Here is a 19,668-nt window from a genome sequence, read left to right as displayed (position 1 = left end):
GTATACTGAAACATTCGGCGATTTATCTTTTGAATTGTCTGCATTTTGTTTCATTTCAGACTCCATGCAGTTTAACGATCATAATCTCTGTGCTTTATTACCCAAACTCGTTAGTTTCTGGACACATGTGCTACTGAAAATAGCCACCGCGATTGCGTTTTATGGCCCAGTGTCTAGTATCCCGTGTGTTTTATCCCTAAATGTTAGATAATTAATGCATGATTAATTATTATGTTGGTCAGTACAAAAGGCCTACTGAAAACCGCCGACTGCGTCTTTGTTTTATTGCTCAATTAAGCAGCGATAATCCAATATCCTGTGCCGTATTACAAAAACACCAACTTTAGATAAGCACGTGTCTGTCAAAACCATGATTTTATATGTCAGTAAATATATTGAAGTAATTCTCGTAAATGATCTCGGAAACGGGACTTGCTTTAAACATTTATCATTAAGATATTAATTTTCATAAGATAAATAAGAACCATACAAACATACACAGACAACATAAAATATAAATAATTATGACAAATTAAATGGAAAAAAAACGTTGGTAAATTTTCGAAAAATCACTTTTACTTTCTCCCAATTTCCAGAAAATGACTTGTACATATTGCATAAAATCTAAATATAGATGACGCTGTTAATTGGTCGTTGTAAAAGAATATTCATGAACTGCACACGTCACTTTGTGTGCAATCAGATACAGTACAATAATTGTTGCAATATTTAACAAACTAAAAAATGATAATGATACAGCGTTTATTTCTTTTATTTTATTCAAGGAAATGTATAAATCATTTGCAAGATACCCCGATACTTAAATGGAAATTCAATGCGAAGCTTTTACGTTGTTGTCTGCGCTACGCAGTTTTTGTGTATAAATAAATACACTCACGCCTATTTTCGCGCGCTTTTTGTCCAAACAAAGACTTGACACGAAAATATCATGGGCATATACATCTATTTATATCTGGCTACAATTTGTAACAGAACATTAACTGTACATGATGCGCGCACACCACATTAAGTTATTTACGCGTGTTGGACTACCCTTGTACCGATTGGACACCTATTTCTTCAAATCTTTAAATATAAACATATGCCGAAATTCATGTGATACTTGAGAAAAATGTCCGATGTTTGTGTTAATGAGTTTTTGGAGCACTTTTATCGTCAATATCAATCAGAATTTGCATTTGAAAATGGACATTGGGAATATACGGGATTATCGGGTAATGGATAGACACGGACAAATTCGCATGTATGCGGTAATCGATAGAGACGGTAATAAACGCATGTATCGGGGAATCGATAGACTCGGGATTATACGCATCTATCGGGGAAAGGGTTAAATAAGCAAATTGACTTTCATACATTTAATAATTCAGTTTGTATAGCAAATTATACATTTAAAAAAACGTTACCGTAAGACAACAACTAATATTATGATATATTATGTTTAAGATATTTACCATCAGTGTTCTAGTTTTTCATACAAATTTAATCCCCCATCAACGGCAGAGGGATATAGTTTTGACGTCAGTCTGTCAGTCCCTCCATCCGTGTGTCACAAACCTTTTAGTTATAGCCGTGGATATCAATTCAATGAATTTTGATCACTTGTTATCCCCCGCCAAAGGCAGGATATAATTTTGGCATTGTTTGTCCATCCATCAGTCCGTCCTTCTGCTGTCAGCCCATCTGTCAGCCGGTCAAACACTTTTTAGTTATGGTGGAGGATATCAAATCAACAAATTTGCTTGTTTCAAATTGCTCTAAGTGTATCAAATACCTATCGCAATACCGGTTAATGAGTATTCAAATATATTAAAATATGGATTGGCTGAATTTTTTTGCCCGCTCAAATTATAAATCAGTAAATTTTAAAAACACGAACTACGTTTGTGAAACACAATGCCTTCTACTGCACTTTGAAACTGCACAGCAGCTAGATCTATTATAGAGAAAAGTTTCAAGTCCAAGTCATGTTACTTTGTCAAAAATCAAAATGTTCAAGAACGAAACTCAAAGTTGATCTGTAAGTCAATTAGGGGTTTTCCTGCTATGTAAAATAGGCCGTAAAACAGACCCGATCCTAAAGCAAACCGACCCAATCCAAACCCGAAATTATAAAAAAAATCCCAATTCCCCATTCCCCCCCTTAGACACTTAGAAATAAGTGTCTTATGATTATTAGACTCTATATCTCAATTTAATTTTTTAAACATCCTACATGATATATAAATAAAATCTATAAAATGTTTTCCCAAAATGGCCAGGAAAATAAATGTTGTGTCAATATTTGATGATGAAAAAATCCCGAAATGGTCCTTTTTGTTGATACAAACAATTCCCAAATTTGCCACTTTTCTCGATAAAAACAAAACTCTATTTAACCAGATTTCTTTTGCAAAAACGGCTAGAAAACTCCATGGTAATGTAGGTACACTCTTACACCAAAACGTAGGTCAGTGTCTGAAATAGTCAAAAACCGATTCCAGACAGACAGACTGACGGACTGACGGTGAACAGTGAGACTGCCATATGCCACTCTATTGGGGGCATATACACACAATTGACCATTCACCAGCTGTCAATCAAACTCAAGCAATACTCAATCAGATTTCGTTTATTGCGGCCACAGTGTACGACAAACAAAGACTGTCGGAGTAATGGATAAAGCGTTTTATGAAAACACAACTCAGTGGGCGGTGCAATCGCGTATTTGGCGACTGGTCAATTATTTTTAATTTGAAAGTTATTTTCATTTAAGTAACCTTTTAATAGGTATAATATATCTTATATTGAGCTTGCATGGCCATTTATCTGAACGGAATTCACTGGGGAGAGATATCATGTTTAATATATTCAAGGCGTAACGGCTCTCACCAAGTACGTTTCTTTAATTCTCAATGACAGGATCAAAGAAGCACCCATAGCTTTGTATGAAAGACCTATTGAAGAACTATACATTCACTTAAACACTAATGGCTGCTTTTTGTATGATATAATAAATTTCAATTTAAAGTTGCAAAGTCATTTGAAAGTGACATAAATTCAATTAATTTGTAAGGCCACGACTTTTATTTTTATTGGTTTACAAAAATTATTTTGAAAATGGTCCATCGGGCGGTCGAAAAAAAAAAAAAAAAAAAAACATTGGAAAAAAAAGTTAATACTAATAACATCAGAACAAAGACAACATATCTTTTATAACCTTAACACAGAGACAAAAAATCAAATTATGCAATGAAACACATCTATATCTTTAAATGAAATGAGTCCTAACAGCACCTTTTGTAACATCAGGCAATTTTTAACACTCCATTACATGACATGCGTTCTTCTCTCATTAAAACGAAAAACTGCGCTTAATTTCCATAATTGGATGCGCACCATTACGCAATGCGATGCCCGTTGCATAAATCTTATATAAGATAAACTACTCATACACAAATTACCCGGTATGTGTTTGCTCTTACTCGACTTATGAGATCGTACATGAAAAAAAAAATCGAGGTAGATCGATCCATGCGTCGTCGCGGTAATGTTTGTCAAAGTTGTTGTTGTCATGAAAACTCGTTGATTTACAACGCAAAACGTCTTATTTGAACTGACGCGAATTAATTTAATCATATTTGTCAACTTCGCTTTTGCTTTATTTTGATAATTTAATCCAAAGTTTAATGTTAGCAAATGTTTTTTTACTGGAATTGTAAACAAGGAGTCAGTTAAAGTCTTTCGAAAATGTGCAGTCTGTGTGAATTGACAGTTTGACATCATCAAAGGAAAGCCGCTTTCTGTCGGAAGCAATAAAGCGACAAATTTCGCGCCGAAAAAATTGGCTTCCTTTGTCTAGCAATCAACATGCCGAACCAATCGTGTGTTGGTTTCTCAATTGTAATCCTCCAATTTAAAAATGCACGTGCATAGCTCCGCCTTCGAATCTTTTGCAGAGAACGGAGGTGGAGTTTAACGGTTAATTGAGCTAGTGTTTTACGCAAGTTGAGTTCCGATTTGCCGAAATTACTCGGCCCTAAGCATTGAAACGACAAATACATTTATCAATGATTTTCCGAGATATACCGATTTGTTCCGATTTCCAAACTTTCTGTACAGTTCCTATAAACTATGGCGGACGTGTTTACAAAATTCCTAAACACATATATCGTAAATAATGATAGTGTTTTATTGGATTATTTATACTAATTACCAAATACTTTTGTATCTACTATAATATCGGGTTTGTTTAATATAATTAACATGTTAAACAATATAGTTGCGTCACAGACTCGGAAATAAATTTTGATGGGGTCGACATTTTACTGACGCTGATTTTCTTATCGTCTGTAATTTTTACCCGAAATAAATTTTGACAAGTGCCCTTAAAAGGACTGGTACATAATGTGTCACATTGAAAAACATCCCGATCTCTGCAATATATGTGAACCAATCGTTGATTGTACTTACTTGATTTAATTCGCAACCGTACTCAAACCGGATCGTTTTTTTTCTCGTTTCGCTCGTTTTGCAGTGCGGTCGGGAATAAAATATTTTTAAAAAAGACGATTTTCCGATTTTATTTTTTTTCCCATTTTCCAAAAATTAGGGTCGGCGGTTTTGTAAACCAAGAAATATAAAAGTCGTGGCCTAAAGCAACTTAGTAAAACAATAGTTAGTTAGTTACACTAATTACAATAACAATTTAAGACCAATAATGGATTAATAGTTCATGTTATCAAAATAATTATAAAAATTAATCATTATCGGTAACAGACTTCTTATTTAAAATACTCAAACATATTGAAAATCCACAGATTATAACAAACAAGATGGTCTGAAAAGCCCAAATTCGCTCACCTCAGATACAAAGGAACTGACATGTTCTGTCCAGCCCAAGTTTCATGAAGAGTGAACTATTAATGTAACTTAAATAGTGCTAACAAGATTTTGATATAGCCATATAAGGATAAATTGCAAGCCCCCCTTGTGGCCATGTTTTTCAATAGACCAGAACCATTTTCAAACTCATCCAAGATATCATTAAAACAAATCTGACCAAGTTTCATGAAGATAATGGACAATAAATGTGACTTTAAGAGTGTAAACAAGTTTTTACCAAAACCGTAATTATAAGGAAAAATTTCCTGCCCACTGGCAGCCATGTTTTTTAACAAACCGGAACCATTTTGCAACTTGACCAAGATATCATTGCGAAAAAAATTCTGACAAAGTTTCATGAAGATCAGACAATAAATGTGGCCTTTACAGTGTTAACAAGGTTTTACGAAAGAAATATATAGCCACATTAGGAAAAAAGCCAACCAAAACCATCTTTCTTACTCATCCAGGATATCAAATATTCTGATAAGTTTCATGAAGATTGGACAATAAATGTGACGTTTGGAGTGTTAACAAGTTTTTACTACAGCCATACATGTATTATGAAAAATGCCCCAACCCTGGTGGCCATGTTTTTCAACCTACCAGAACCATTTTCGAACTCGTCCAAGATATCATTGGGACTATTCTTCTGACCAAGGTTCATAAAGATAGGACAATAAATGTGGCCTCCAGAGTGTTACCAAGGTTTTAATATAGCCATTTAAGGTAAAATGCCCAGCCCAATGGCTGCCATGTTTTTCAACCAACCAGACACATTATCGAATTCGCCCAAGTTATCATTAGGACAAATCTTCTTACCAAATTTCACGGAGATCGGACAATAAATGTAACCTCTAGAGTGTAAACAAGGCAAATATTTACGCCGCACGACGCCAAACACACAACAGACAAGGTGATCACAAGGTGAGCTTGTGCTCTGAGGTGAGCTAAACATGTACTTGAGAACCTCATTATTATCAAAGATGGACCACGTTTGACCAACTCTTTGCCAAACACTTTTTAAATAACTTAAGTGTTCCTCAATATTGAAATTATGACACTTCATTTGAACTTGCATATTCAACAAGAGCACCGCCTTGCGGGTGCAGACCGCTCATCTATTTTCTTTTTAAAGGTGAAGGGACTCTCATTTTCAATCACAAAGGAGGGAGGGGTGGAGTGAAGAGCGGTGCATTGTGTGGGGGGTGTGGACATTTATTACATTTTCTTCCAAAAATGCGAAAAAAAAGGGAAAAAAAAATCGGGGGGGTGGGGGGGGGGGGGGTGGGGGGGGGGGGTGGGATTCTTGGGTGCGATGGTTGGACGGTATTTCAAACATAAAATAATAAAATAAATATTTGTGTTTTTTAACCGTTTCATAAAAAAAAATGGGGGGCGGGTGAGGTGGGGGGATATAGTGTGAGGGTGTGGTGGTAATTTGTGAGATGATCTTAAAAAAAAAAAAAAAAAAAAATAGGGGGGGGGGGGGGGTTCGGGGGGGGGAGGGGGGGGTGGGGGGGGGATTGTTGGGTGCGATGGTTGACGGTATTTCAAACATAAAATAATCAAAATAAATAGTTTTGTTTTTTAACCGTTTAAAAAAAAAATTGGGGAGGGGGTGGGGTGGGGGGGGGGTATAGTGTGAGGGTGTGGTGGTCATTTGTGAGATGATCTTAAAAAAAAAAAAAAAAAAAAATAGGGGGGGGGGGGTTCGGGTGGGGGGAGGGGGGGTGGGGGGGGGGGGATTGTTGGGTGCGATGGTTTGGACGGTATTTCAAACATAAAATAATCAAAATAAATAGTTTTGTTTTTTAACCGTTTAAAAAAAAAATTGGGGAGGGGGTGGGGTGGGGGGGGGTATAGTGTGAGGGTGTGGTGGTCATTTGTGAGATGATCTTAAAAAAAAAAAAAAAAAAAAAAAAAAAAAAAAAATAGGGGGGGGGGGTTGGGGGGGGGGGGCACGGGCGATGGTTTGGGTGGAGTCTATTGTGGTATGTCAGGTAAGAGTAGTTTTGTCAAAGAATCAATCAAATCTAATCATAAATAAAGAAGTTATGGCAATTTTAGAGAAATTTAATAATTTGACCTTGAGAATCAAGGTCATTCAAAGGTCAAGGTAAAATTCAACTTGCCAGGTACAGTAACCTCATGATAGCATGAAAGTATTTGAAGTTTGAAAGCAATAGCCTTGATACTTAAGAAGTAAAGTGGATCGAAACACAAAATTTAACCATATATTCAAAGTTACTAAGTCAAAAAAGGGCCATAATTCCGTAAAAATGACATCCAGAGTTATGCAACTTGTCCTTTTACTGTACCCTTATGATAGTTTGCGAGTGTTCCAAGTATGATAGCAATATCTATGATACTTTAGGGGTAAAGTGGACCAAAACACAAAACTTAACCAAACTTTCAATTTTCTAAGTATAAAGGGCCCATAATTCCGTCCAAATGCCAGTCAGAGTTACATAACTTTGCCTGCACAGTCCCCTTACGGTAGTTAGTAAGTGTTGCAAGTATGAAAGCAATAGCTTTGATACTTAAGGAATAAAATGGACCTTAACACAAAACTTAACCAAAATTTTCAATTTTCTAAGTATAAAAAGGGCACATAATTCTGTCAAAATGCACGCCAGAGTTATCTAACTTTGCGTGCCCAGTCCCCTCATGATAGTAAGTAAGTGTACCAAGTTTGAATGCAATAGCATTGATACTTTCTGAAAAAAGTGGACCTAAACGCAAAACTTAACCAAAATTTTCAATTTTCTAAGTATAAAAAGGGCACATAATTCAGTCAAAATGCACGCCAGAGTTATCTAACTTTGCCTGCCCAGTCCCCTCATGATAGTAAGTAAGTGTACCAAGTTTGAATGCAATAGCATTGATACTTTCTGAGAAAAGTGGACCTAAACGCAAAACTTAACCGGACGCCGACGCCGACGCCGACGCCAAGGTGATGACAATAGCTCATAATTTTTTTTCAAAAAATAGATGAGCTAATAAAATCACTATTTCACACCAATAACTCTGGCCCCCACTTCAGTTATATGCAAGTAAAAATCTATTAGTAATATTGAAATTATATAACTATCTGTAAACGTGCAATTAGTTCAAAAGCTATTATTATCACAATGACGCCATTACCAAAATGTTGATCTTAAATGGATTGTACAGATTGCACATGATTTAAGTTATTTAGAGGAACAAATATTTCTACATCAGTAAAATTGACTTGAGCTTTGGCCAGACCAACACCAAGTGCGATCCACAGTGCCACTATAAAGCATACATCGATCTAAATTTATAGAAAGAAAATCATTTGCGTATTAAGAGTAATACTCTTTAAATTTACCATGAATTCAGCCAACAACCCAACATGAATTTATAAGCAGGATCATAATATAAGGTTTCTAAATTTCAATGAATAAAGTTGCTTAATTTGTTGCAATTGAGTAATTCCGGATTTTCATAATTCCGTCTTGACAGAGTTGTCGTTCGTGTGGGACAGTATACCTACTTCTGGTTTCAATATAAACACTAGGAAAATACTACTGCTGCATCTTTGAATGCCACAATTTTATAAGCAGAGTCAGTACATTTTCTGAAAAAATTACCAAAGGACTAATATAGTAATTATTCAAAAACAGACTGGGAAAGAGCAAATAGCCAGAAGAATTATATTCCAATGTTTTATAGACAGGTTTTTTCAGACCACTTCCCAGACGGTATCATGCCAAACTTTGTCGACCTAAAGAATCTTCAAAATGAGAATTTAACTCAACAAAGAGTTTTACTACAGCATGAACAAATCAGCGTTTATTTCTACAACCCCATCCAGAACTTTAAAACATTGTTTGTCTTAGATCATGATGAATTATAACACAAATTGGGACATACAATTATGATTTCAACAAATAAGCATCTTGTTTGGAACACAGTTAAAATGAAAAATAACGAAATTATAACGATATATATATTTGATAGTGACATATTCTTTTCAGAGAAGTTGACATTTCGTTATAATTTTTTTTTTTTTCAAAATGATGTTTTCGCTAATTGATATCATTAATTCACACGCCACCTGTGATTTGGAATGAGTATATACCAATGTGCAAGTACCGGTAATTTTTTTGGTCATATTTTCATTCACTTTCGAGATACACTTTAACCGTCAACAATGATGAAATTAGTAAAGGAGTGAAATAACGTGTTGTAAAATATATATCTTAAATTAAGCAATTTCCAACAGCCTTGCTGTTTAGCTAGCTGCTTAGTGACGCAGCTAGAGTTTCTGGTTACCACTTAGAAGACCGTGGTTCAATCCCCGGTTGGAGCTCAGGAATTTTCACTTTACTATTATTAACTTTCTACATTTGAATCACAATAATGGAGTTTATTTTGCAGCAAGATGAACATGAAAGTTATTTTTTAATGTTTTTGAAATTTTGTTTTCTCTTTAGAACATTACATACATACGAGCATTGTATATAGTACCGTAGGTTTCCACGTATAGCGCGCTCCCGTGTATAGCGCGCAGGCTGTTTTTTTAATGCAAAAATGGAGAAAAAAATATATAAAGACAATAAAACCACCAAATCGGACCGAAAATGGCCGCCATATTACTATCGCACAATCCAATAATCCGGGGCATTGGAAAGCTTAATTAAGCATTCAAAATATGAAGCGTCATTATGATTAGGAGCATGGGCTGCATAGCACTATACTTTTCTGACAATTTTGTAATTTTCTAGCAAAAGATTAACAGTCCACGTGCATTTCGTGAAAAACGTGAGAAAATAAGAATTAGTGTACATCGTGGGATTTTTCCACGGGGAAAGCATGGGCATTACCGGTAAATTTGAATGTCGCATGGGAGACAGGGATACAGTTGTTGAAGTACACCACTGTTGAACGTTCAATATTTATACTCACAAAATGCAATTGCATATCTTCACGTTCTCAAGTGTCATTTAGTGTCTCAAATGTCAATTAGCATCTTAACAAGTCGTGGCACATATTACTCAATAACATCTGCCAATTACGAAGTGCAAAATGACTCCCTTTCACACCTACTGCTACCCGCAAAAAAGACCTCGTTCGCACCTACCCTTGCCTGCTCTCCGGACTGTCGACAACAATCCCCATCGGAATTCATCAATAAAGAAGTGTAAAAACACAAACAAAGAAATGTCCGCAAGTTTATTCAAACAAATTTATTTTCGACCAAAACTTCTTCTACAGCATTCATATCTACAAGTAGCGACTTCTTGTTGTTTCGACAATGGCCCCCTCAGTTTGTACGATTATACTATACTTAAATTAAACTGCGCGTGTTTTTCACGTTTTCCTTTGATTAAAATACGCCGCTGTTAGTTAGCATAGTGTGGGAGTAAAACGATCAAATTAATTAATTATCACCTTTTTATTTCAATTGAAATTCGGCAGAAAGTTGTAACATCGACGACAAAGAACTAATTATTTAATTATCTTTAATTTAGATAGATAGTCAGCTTGGACATAATTAATTTATTGTCACGCTTATTTTCATTTTTAATCTTATAATATGACATTTGCGACCGGCCGCTATTTTGTTTGCAGACGACAATATTAACTGTGTATTCATAGCTCCGACCATTTTTACGTTTCATTCAATAACGTCTTTTCATGTGTAAGCGAGCTCAGTTTTGATTGGCCAGCTACCATGTGCACTTCAATAACAATAAGGTCAAGCGATGTCTCGATACAGGTGCAGACCAGTTTTCGTTCACTGTTCAAATTGCGAATACTTTCATTGAAACAAAGAGAAAAATATAGAAATCCAGTTTCGGGTTAAAATGGCGGCTGTTTTCAATGAAATTTTACGAGATTTTAATATTTTCGCAAATCGGATTTTTCTTGAGCCAAATTCTCAATATTTTCGCAAATGGCTCAAGTGGCGAACGACAGCGCGAGCCCTGATTATAGGGTGGTAGTTTTCTGGAAAAAAACATGGCGGACATTTTTATTATTTACTATTACACAACATATTTTTTACCAATTTAGCAGCCAGGATAGTGTTGTATCAATGTATAGCGCGCACCAGCTTTTTAATTTGAATTTTGGAGGTAAAACACTGCGCGCTATACGTGGAAACCTACGGTAATATGTATTTTATATATTAGTTTGGTATTTTATATACAGAGTATTTCATGTGCAGCTTTTTGATGGGTTCATGAATATAATTGTCTACTAACATTAATGTAAAAATCTAATTTGTATTTCAAGAATTGTACAAAAAACTACCTTTTTACATACAAATTAAATTAAGTTTGAACATAAGTATATATAGCATTTATAAATAAAATGCTGCATGTTAGAACAAGTTGCTATCTTCAATATTGCAAAAGTATTCATAAAATGAGCGATTTTGGCCACATATATTTGACCTCTGACCTTCAAGGATGACCTTAACCTTGACCTTTCATCACTCAAAATGTGCAGCTTCATGAGATACACATGCATGCCAAATATGAAGTTGCTATCTTCAAAATAGCAAAAGTTATTGCAAAATGTTAAAGTTGGCGCAAACAGACAGACAGACCAACAGACCAACAGACAGACAGGGCAAAAACAATATGTCCCCCACTACTATAGTGGGGGACATAAAAATAATTAGAACATGCTTAATTAAATTATATAATATGTTATGATTTGTTATATCATTATGGGAGACATAAGTAAATATTTTGACAAACTGACCAGACCCGTAATTGTTCATCTGCTTTAATTGTATTGTGTATACCGGTATGTCAAATCTGTGTTTAATACTATTTACAAATCTATACTGTGTAGGTCTTTTTAAATTTCCTCTGACAATAAAATATATACCGTCAATCTCTAGCCACAATGTGTTTATATCATTAATGTTTATTTCCCCCAGTCTATATATATTGTGTTTGCCCTGTCAGTTTGTTTGTTTGCATCAAACTTTAACATTTGCCATAACTTTTGCAATGTTGAAGATAGCAACTTAATATACAGTATGCATGTGTATCTCATAGAGCTGCACATTTTGAGTGGTGAAATGTCAAGAGAAACCTTCAAGGTCAAAGGTCTAATATAGGGGGGTGGGGACATAGTATTAAACAAACACATCTTGTTGTATTTGTAATACCAAGTATTATTTCCTTACATTTAATATGAATAGGTACTGAATAGTATGCTTTGTCTACTGCTATAATCAATAGTGCTGCAACAATACGCCAAAAACCGTATTGCAATATAATGTCAGTTTAAAAACCCGTATTGCAATATATTGCAATATATTGCTAAGTTATAACTTGTACTAAGTGCGAGAACAAATTGGATGTTCCGTCGCTACATTTTACACCATCATTACACCGCTTACAATATCCTACTCCTTCCTCCATCTCATTCATTTCTCTCTTCCTTTTAAGACTAAATATTCCCAAACAGCACTTTTTCCCTTGGAATTCTCTATAAAGTCAAACTCGGCGTTTGTTTCGTCTGCCATCTTGAGAACTATTATAAAAGCCGACAAAAAGGATAATAACCTTAAAGAGAATTGTGGATGTTGTAACTTATCAGAATGCTGTTACGTAATTTTTTTTTTGTCATTATTACTTCTGTTTATGATAACATCAATTTACATTTTTATCATGTAATTAATTGTTTTTTTTTCCTATTTCCATAAGCTTCTTCTTAAATTTAACAGTATGACATGCAAATGCAGATCTTGCGGACTCCCTTGTTACAACGCTACTCTGTAAAATAGACCTTTTAGAATGCTTTTTTTACGTAACAATTTATTTTTACTAAACAGTAAAACCGATTTGTTTTGTTCACCTTGATATCATTATTTCGGATGGATCTTCTGGCCGAAATGTGGATGAATTTTTGTAGAATGTTTGTACCGGTATGATGAAAATCGCATCGCAATACAATATGAGTATTGCGTATTGCGATACATACCGATATACCGGTATATTGTTGCAGCACTAATAATCAAGCTCAACAAAAAAATTAACATTCTGTAAAAATAACACTATAAAGAAGCATATAATTTCCCCATTAACAATACTGTTTTCAAGTCATATTATACAATACATTACATTATTTAAGGCTGATGGCCATGGTGCTAAATATTTTTCCAAAAATAACTTTTTCAATTTTGAATAAATCTATATGTTTGGGGTGCAAAGATAATGTTGGTTTATTAAAGGATTGTTATGAATACAAGCAATATAGGATTTATTAAACAAGCTGACTCTTTAACTAATTTCCAAACAATAACTGGATTTTACGACGTTTTTGCAGACAGTTCTAAAAAATACGGGATAAAGAGATATTGCTCTTTTGAGAATGTTCAAAATACTTGGGCGCAACCCTGTCCAAGGATGGACCATTACCGCTGAGGTCCTAATATGAACTGCTACAGCGTTGGCCAGACTGAGCCGGTTGTGGACAAGCAGTTCCATCAGCTTCCCCACCAAGTACAGGCTCTACATGTACCTCATAGTCCATCCTATTCTATGGCTTAGATACCTGGAGGCTTCCCGCAGACACAGAACACAGGATACAGGCATTTGAACATAAAAGTCTCCGATGATATATTAATTATGTATTAAAAATGTAATTCGATAACTTGAGAAATATAAAGGTGTCCTTTTGAAAACATACCTTGACAAAACTTCTGACAAACTGACTGACCAAAAAAAACTTTGAAATACTTTCTCCCTATTACTTTCACATGGAGTTGTATTATGGAATGGTCAGAAACTCAGTTGAATTCAGCTAAAATATCATGATAATAACTGTTTTGATAAGCGTTATGATGATTTGAAAAAAAAGGCTTCTAAGTTGTTCACAAAGCTTCATAACATCCACATAAAGAAAACGTCTCAGCCCAAAAAACAAGTTCATTTTGCAATTATTATACCAGATGTCATTTACATTGTGACCACTATGGTAAGGCCAAGTTTTCTTTACCCCAGGGGCATCAGTGCTATAACAAGTATAACACGAAACCATCGGAGACGGGTGATGCTCCCCAAAGGTTTTTTTGTCACAATATTGCACTATATATTCAGATAAAAGGAAACGTCTTGAGGGGCATAACTTTGGACAAAATAAAACGATGGATAGTTTAGCAATTTAAAAATTTCAAAGGGCCATAACTCTCTAAATAAATCATCTAACCAATCTAACCAGAACCCACAAATAACATGCGCATCTCCTCAAGGTAATTAAGCTTCCCATAAAGCTTCATTCAATTCCGGTCAGTAGTTGAGGAGAAATAGCCCGGACAAGAATTGCACTTTATGTACAGTTTATAGAAAATTTCAAAGGGCCATAACTCTGTGAAAAATCATCCGTCCAACCATAACCGGCTGATAATATGCACATCTCCTGTTGGTAGTGACTTCCCATAAAGTGTCATTGAATTCCCGTAATAAGTTGCTGAGAAATAGCTCGGACAAGAATTGCACTATATGTTAAATGGACAATTTCAAAGGGCCATAACCAGTCTTCGAATTAGCCTATAAGCCCGAAGCCCGAGTCGATTTTTTGGCCGGTCGGTCGATCATAAATGCATATAAAATAGCCCGACCGGTCGATTAAATTTTTGAGCGTAAAATTGTAAACATAGTGAAATAATTACATGAACACCGGTCAGTCACTTCGGGTTAAAGGCGTATCGGTCAATGGAAGTAGTCGGTACAAATCGTTAGCCAATAAACACGTCCGTGTTCCACTCTTACGGGACTCCGGAGATGGACGTAGTGTTACGATTGGTCCGTTTGTTCAAAGCGGACATCGACGTATGATGACTCATTAAAAAAAAATCCTTGCGTTAAAATCGCGCTCAAGATGGCGTTCAGCCAACTTCGATACCAGAGCGGGGCGTTACCAGGTAAAAAACGTAAGCAGCCGACCGACCCTGTATCTTCTAAAAGAGCTTACGAAGTCAAGAGAGTTCGAACATTTCAACAATCATGGCAATCAGGTAGAGAATGGCTGCAATACGATCCTGAAACGCAATTGATGCGGTGTCAATTATGCATCGAATTCTATGGACCCAGTAGCAATGACAATATATTTATAAAAGGCTCGTCGTATCTCCGCATTGATGGCATACAGCTACACGAAAATTCTCCGAATCATTTTAAAGCAGTTCAAGCCAAACAGGCAAAATCAACACCCAAGTCGTCTAGCACTGCAGCCAAAGCATTGAAGACCTTAAGACAGGCGGATTATGACAAACTTGTAAACAAGTTCAGAAATGCTCATGCTGTTTGCAAGAACAATTTAAGTTTTAAAACTTATGAGATGATATGCCAGCTCGATAAAATGAAGGGGTTGCCCACCAGTAGCCAGTATGAAAGTGACAAAGCTTGTGCTGAGTTTTGTACCTCCATATCCAGAACCACTCGCAATGACTCTTTATCAAGCATTAAAAGTGCAAATTGGTGTAGTCTCATGATTGATGGATCAACCGATTTCACTGGAGACGACATGGAATCCCTGTATGTGAGATCATCATCAAATGGTTATGTCCGAGACATTTTCCTCGACATTGGTTGCAGCGCATCAGCTTGTAGTGCAGACATTCATAGTCATGTACTACAAGTATTACAGGATCTGGAACTTACAGATGTCATGAAAGAAAAACTGGTTGGATTTTGCTCTGACGGGGCTGCAAATATGATGGGTAGGTCTTGTTTAAATGTATACGTAAAGGTTGAGGAGCTGTTATATAAGTTGATATTTATCAGTATAAAGAAGTGAAACTCCAGCTGTGTCAGAGTATAGCACTTTTATCATTTACCATCTTTTGTCCTTTTAAATGGCAAATTGCTTAACAGCACGGCACAATGGGAAACAACACAAAATAAAACATCATTGAATAAAGCTGGGGCCACCGCCTAAACTGTGTCATTTTACAATCTTTTATTCCAACATGTATCACGATTACCCATCAATGTTAAAAAATCGTCCACATATTGTCATTCATTGTATTCAGGTATCCACAGCGGTGTATCCTCTCTCCTGAAGAAGGATTGGCCCCACCTTGTGGTGACACATTGCGTTGCTCACAGGTTAGAGCTGGCATTTAAGGATGCCATGAAAAAGTGTGCCCCCAAGAACTATGAGAAGCTCACTAGTCTTCTCATGGGCCTCTTCTATCTGTTTCGTCGAAGTCCAAAGCAGAAGAAAGGTACAATGCAATCAGATATAATATTGATTAATAATAAAATTGAGAATTTGTAATGTTATCTGCAAAAGAAAACCACCCTTTATTATGAACTGTTTTCATATTTTTTGCAAATTATTAAATGATTTATTTATAATCCAATTTTATTAAATTAATTTAACTTTCAAGGAATTATCATGAATGTCAAAATAAAAAAAATATATGTGTTCAATTGTTAGGTCTTGAAAGAGCTGCGGAGGCTCTTCACATGAAAAGGCATTCTGATGTGATGCGTTTTCCAGTTGATACAGGAAGAGTTTATACCCTCTCGAGAATATATTGAGAGCTTTCTCGAAGTGTGGCAACCACCGTGTTCCCCCAATTCTAGTAGGTAGAAGCAAAGGCAGAAGGGTTAGCTAAGATGATGAGGGATGGAAACCTTATCCTGTACATGCTGTCACTAAAGGTAACTTGAAGGTTTTGCTTATTTTTTCTATAGTGAACTTCTAGCACTCAAACGTTTCTAACATATTTTTTTTTTAACATTAATGATTAATGATTACATATATTTGCAAAACAATAAAAAAAAAAAATTAAAATTATTAACAAAACATTAAAATCAATCTTATCTTGTTTTGTTAATGATTTTAATGTCAGTGTTCTTTGTTAAAATTTTTATAATAAAAGTTTTAAATACATTTTCAGCGCGTCATCAGCAACTTGCAGAGCCTCTCCCTGTACCTACAGACAGACCTCATCAGCCTCGCAGATGCTGCTCGACGAGTGCAGTCCTCAAAGACTGCCATCTCACAGCTGTGTGAGAAGTTAGTATTTTTGTAGTATTGATATTTGTATTGTTGTATTATATAAACTCACAGGGAAATATTATCCAATTGTTAGCCAAATTTACTGAACACAATAATGTATTCAACAATAAGTGGGTTTTCATGAAGAACAAGTTGTAGCAAATTTGATTTTTCTTCGGCAGCATTTTCTAATTTGAAGCTTGTGGTTAATTTTGTGAATAGCAGAGTAAGTCCTTGCAATTTTTTGCTAAAAGCTGATTTAGGTAATGATATTATCAGAGAATCGCTAAACTTTCAGAGATGATAGCACTGTCTCTGATGTAAGCGCATCAGAAACCTACAAGCAAGAGAAGCTTGTATTCAGAGGTGTTAAGGCTAAGGCAGATCAGAGTTCTCTTATAAAAGAGATTGTTGAAAATCTAGAGGCTAGATTTCCAACATCAGATCTTGTATCTGCAACGATGGTTTCTTCATTTAAAAACTGGCCGGACCTTACATCGGATGAAATTAAAGGTTTAACAACGTTGAAAGTGTTTGCTGGTGTTTGAAGTTAATTTCATCAAGTTGACAATGAAAGGGACCTGTTCACCGATTTTGATTAAAAAAATAAAATTGTGTTACTTATTAAACCGAAACATTTGAGGTTGAACAGGCCCCTTCCCATGTTTTTGTTTAAAGTGTTGTGTTCATGTAAAATGACATTATATTTCAGTTACTACAGTTACTTTGATTATCAGTTTTTTCAGTACCTTATAGGGCTGCCAGTGGATTCCTTTTTAAAATTATATTGTTTTACATTTTTAATCTTAGAAGAATTTACCCTCAAACATAATGTTTAAAACGATTTTGTAAACTAGTATGACGAAGTTAGAATGCAACTATTACCGGTATTTTCAAAGATTTCAATGGTTCCATAATGCTTTTGACATTCAGAAATAATATAAATTGATATTTGTCAGTCATTCACTTAGATTAAATATGCGTTGAAATTTGATAAGTGATTAAACATGATTTTGTATTTCTTAATGTGTATCCAATTTAGATAGCACTTTCGGAGACAAAGAAGTTGAGACTCTCTACAGGCAGTTTGAAGATGTTGCATTTGGGAAATCTAGTGAGGGCATCGCCTTAGAAGATGTGTTGGACCAATGGGCAACACTGAGGACACTGATCTACCACAGGTTTGTAATCTAAACTTACATAATATTCATTTCTTGTGATTAAAGTATGCTTTGAAATCAATTTCGCACTGTCCGTCTGTCTGTCCTTCTGAAATTCCGTCACACTTTGCGTTTAGGTTTTGTGTTTAGGTTTCGAAAAATGTTGAAAAAGGGGGCATATGTAATCCTACGGTGACAAGCCTTGTTTTATTTATAGATATCCATTCCAAGACAGGCAGAAGCTGACTTGGGTCACTGTAATGGGCAGCATGGCGGATCAGCAACTATATGCAGTGTTCACACTGATTGACATTACTCTGGCCCTGCCCCCCACCTCTGTCAAGTGCGAGACATCATTCTCCGCCATGAAGCTCCTCAAGAACAAGCGAAGGGGCCGTCTCCGTGCTGGACGCCTCAACGATGTGATGATGGTGAAGCTCACGTCTCCATCCATCAATGAATTTGACCCAGACCTTGCGATCAAGCACTGGATGGTAATTTTAAAGCCTATGTTATTATAGTTTTTTATTAGAAAAAATTAAATTTCAATTGTTATCATAACCGTTTCCTCATCAATGATGCAGGAATTAGTTATACTGTTATATAATTATTCATGATTGATTTAAGAGTAATTTCTTATTTAGACTTCAACACCCAGTGGACAACCCCGCAGAATCAAGAGAGAAGCCCCAGGATCCCAAGGGGACTGTATCGTGGTGTCAGAAGAGGACGAAAAAGATGTTGCCAGCAACAAGGTTACAACCCCTTAAATATATATTTAACTATAACTCATGTATACATTCATTAATTAATTGAATGATTAATGATAGGCAACCACAATTTTTGACAATAAAATAACGCATTGTTTTGGAAAATGACTTTTTATTTAGACAGACATCATTCTACTAAAAACAATCTAGCAAACATAACATTGTATGTGACATTGTGTGTCTTTCCAGGTGCCAGAGAACTCAGAATATGAAGATGATGATGATGATGATGACGATGAAGATATGGAGATGTCGGCGGAGCATGCCTTTTCTGTTGTTTTGAAAAATGAATAATAAATGTTGTAAATGGGACAGGCATATGTTTTTACTCATTAGAAGTAGTTATTTCTGATTAGAAATGAATATTTTTGTTGTTCCTAGCGAAACATTTATGTTTACCTTTTCGGGCTATTGAAAATGTCTTCGGGCTATTAAAAATTCTATCTAATTAGCCCGAAGGGCTATTGGTCTAAAAAAGTTAGCGTGAAGACTGGTTGATAGGGTTTAATGTTTAAGATGCAAAATTGATTTAATTACGGGGAGGGCTAATCTCTTATCTGATATTTAATATCTCAATATAACATACTGAATGGTGCAGGAAATAATAATATAATAAATATTATTCTAATTGCCTTTTAAAATGTCTGTTAATAGCTTTAAATCAAAATTCGTTTCAACTGTCGTGAGTCAAGTAATCAAATTAGGTAGGAGTGCTGGGACACACTCTGGGTCTTCACATAATGCGGCCTCTGGCCCGGAAAGTCACCTCATAAACAAGGTTTTCAGTAGATTTTCAAAACCAGGAGTCAAAATGACCCTAGGTCTCAAAATTATGAGGGGTCAAAATGAAA

At 35.5% G+C, this 19,668-nt stretch overlaps 1 protein-coding gene across 3 annotated transcripts; it reads left to right on the top strand.

The window, feature by feature from the left end:
• Positions 1-14,411: 14,411 nt before the first annotated feature.
• On the top strand, positions 14,412-19,129 carry LOC127871224 (zinc finger protein 862-like). Of its 3 annotated transcripts, none has more exons than XM_052413963.1 (7): positions 14,412-15,197; positions 16,783-16,905; positions 17,186-17,400; positions 17,930-18,068; positions 18,265-18,541; positions 18,692-18,802; positions 19,007-19,129. In XM_052413963.1, the coding sequence occupies exons 1-7, from the start codon at positions 14,758-14,760 to the stop codon at positions 19,109-19,111; spliced, it is 1,410 nt and encodes a 469-aa protein (XP_052269923.1). In that variant the 5' UTR covers positions 14,412-14,757; the 3' UTR covers positions 19,112-19,129. The 3 variants fall into 3 exon arrangements, with proteins under 3 accessions (XP_052269923.1, XP_052269924.1, XP_052269925.1); XM_052413965.1 differs by lacking the exon at positions 14,412-15,197 and adding an exon at positions 16,488-16,547 and having other exon boundaries at positions 16,787-16,905; XM_052413964.1 differs by lacking the exons at positions 16,783-16,905; positions 17,186-17,400; positions 17,930-18,068; ... (1 more) ...; positions 18,692-18,802; positions 19,007-19,129 and adding an exon at positions 15,911-16,175 and having other exon boundaries at positions 14,412-15,598.
• Positions 19,130-19,668: the final 539 nt, after the last annotated feature.

This window comes from Dreissena polymorpha, chromosome 3 (assembly GCF_020536995.1).
Source record: "Dreissena polymorpha isolate Duluth1 chromosome 3, UMN_Dpol_1.0, whole genome shotgun sequence".
Taxonomy (NCBI): domain Eukaryota; kingdom Metazoa; phylum Mollusca; class Bivalvia; order Myida; family Dreissenidae; genus Dreissena; species Dreissena polymorpha.
This window is presented reverse-complemented; position numbering and strand designations above follow the sequence as displayed.

What these genes read in the sequence shown, in the direction of transcription:
- LOC127871224 (XM_052413963.1), top strand. Translation starts at nt 14,758, where the DNA reads ATGGCGTTCAGCCAACTTCGATACCAGAGCGGGGCGTTACCAGGTAAA. An exon ending in GCTGTTTGCAAGAACAATTT is followed by an intron (nt 15,198 to 16,782) that starts AAGTTTTAAAAC and finishes TTAAATACATTT; the next exon opens with TCAGCGCGTCATCAGCAACT. An exon ending in TTGCGATCAAGCACTGGATG is followed by an intron (nt 18,542 to 18,691) that starts GTAATTTTAAAG and finishes TTTCTTATTTAG; the next exon opens with ACTTCAACACCCAGTGGACA.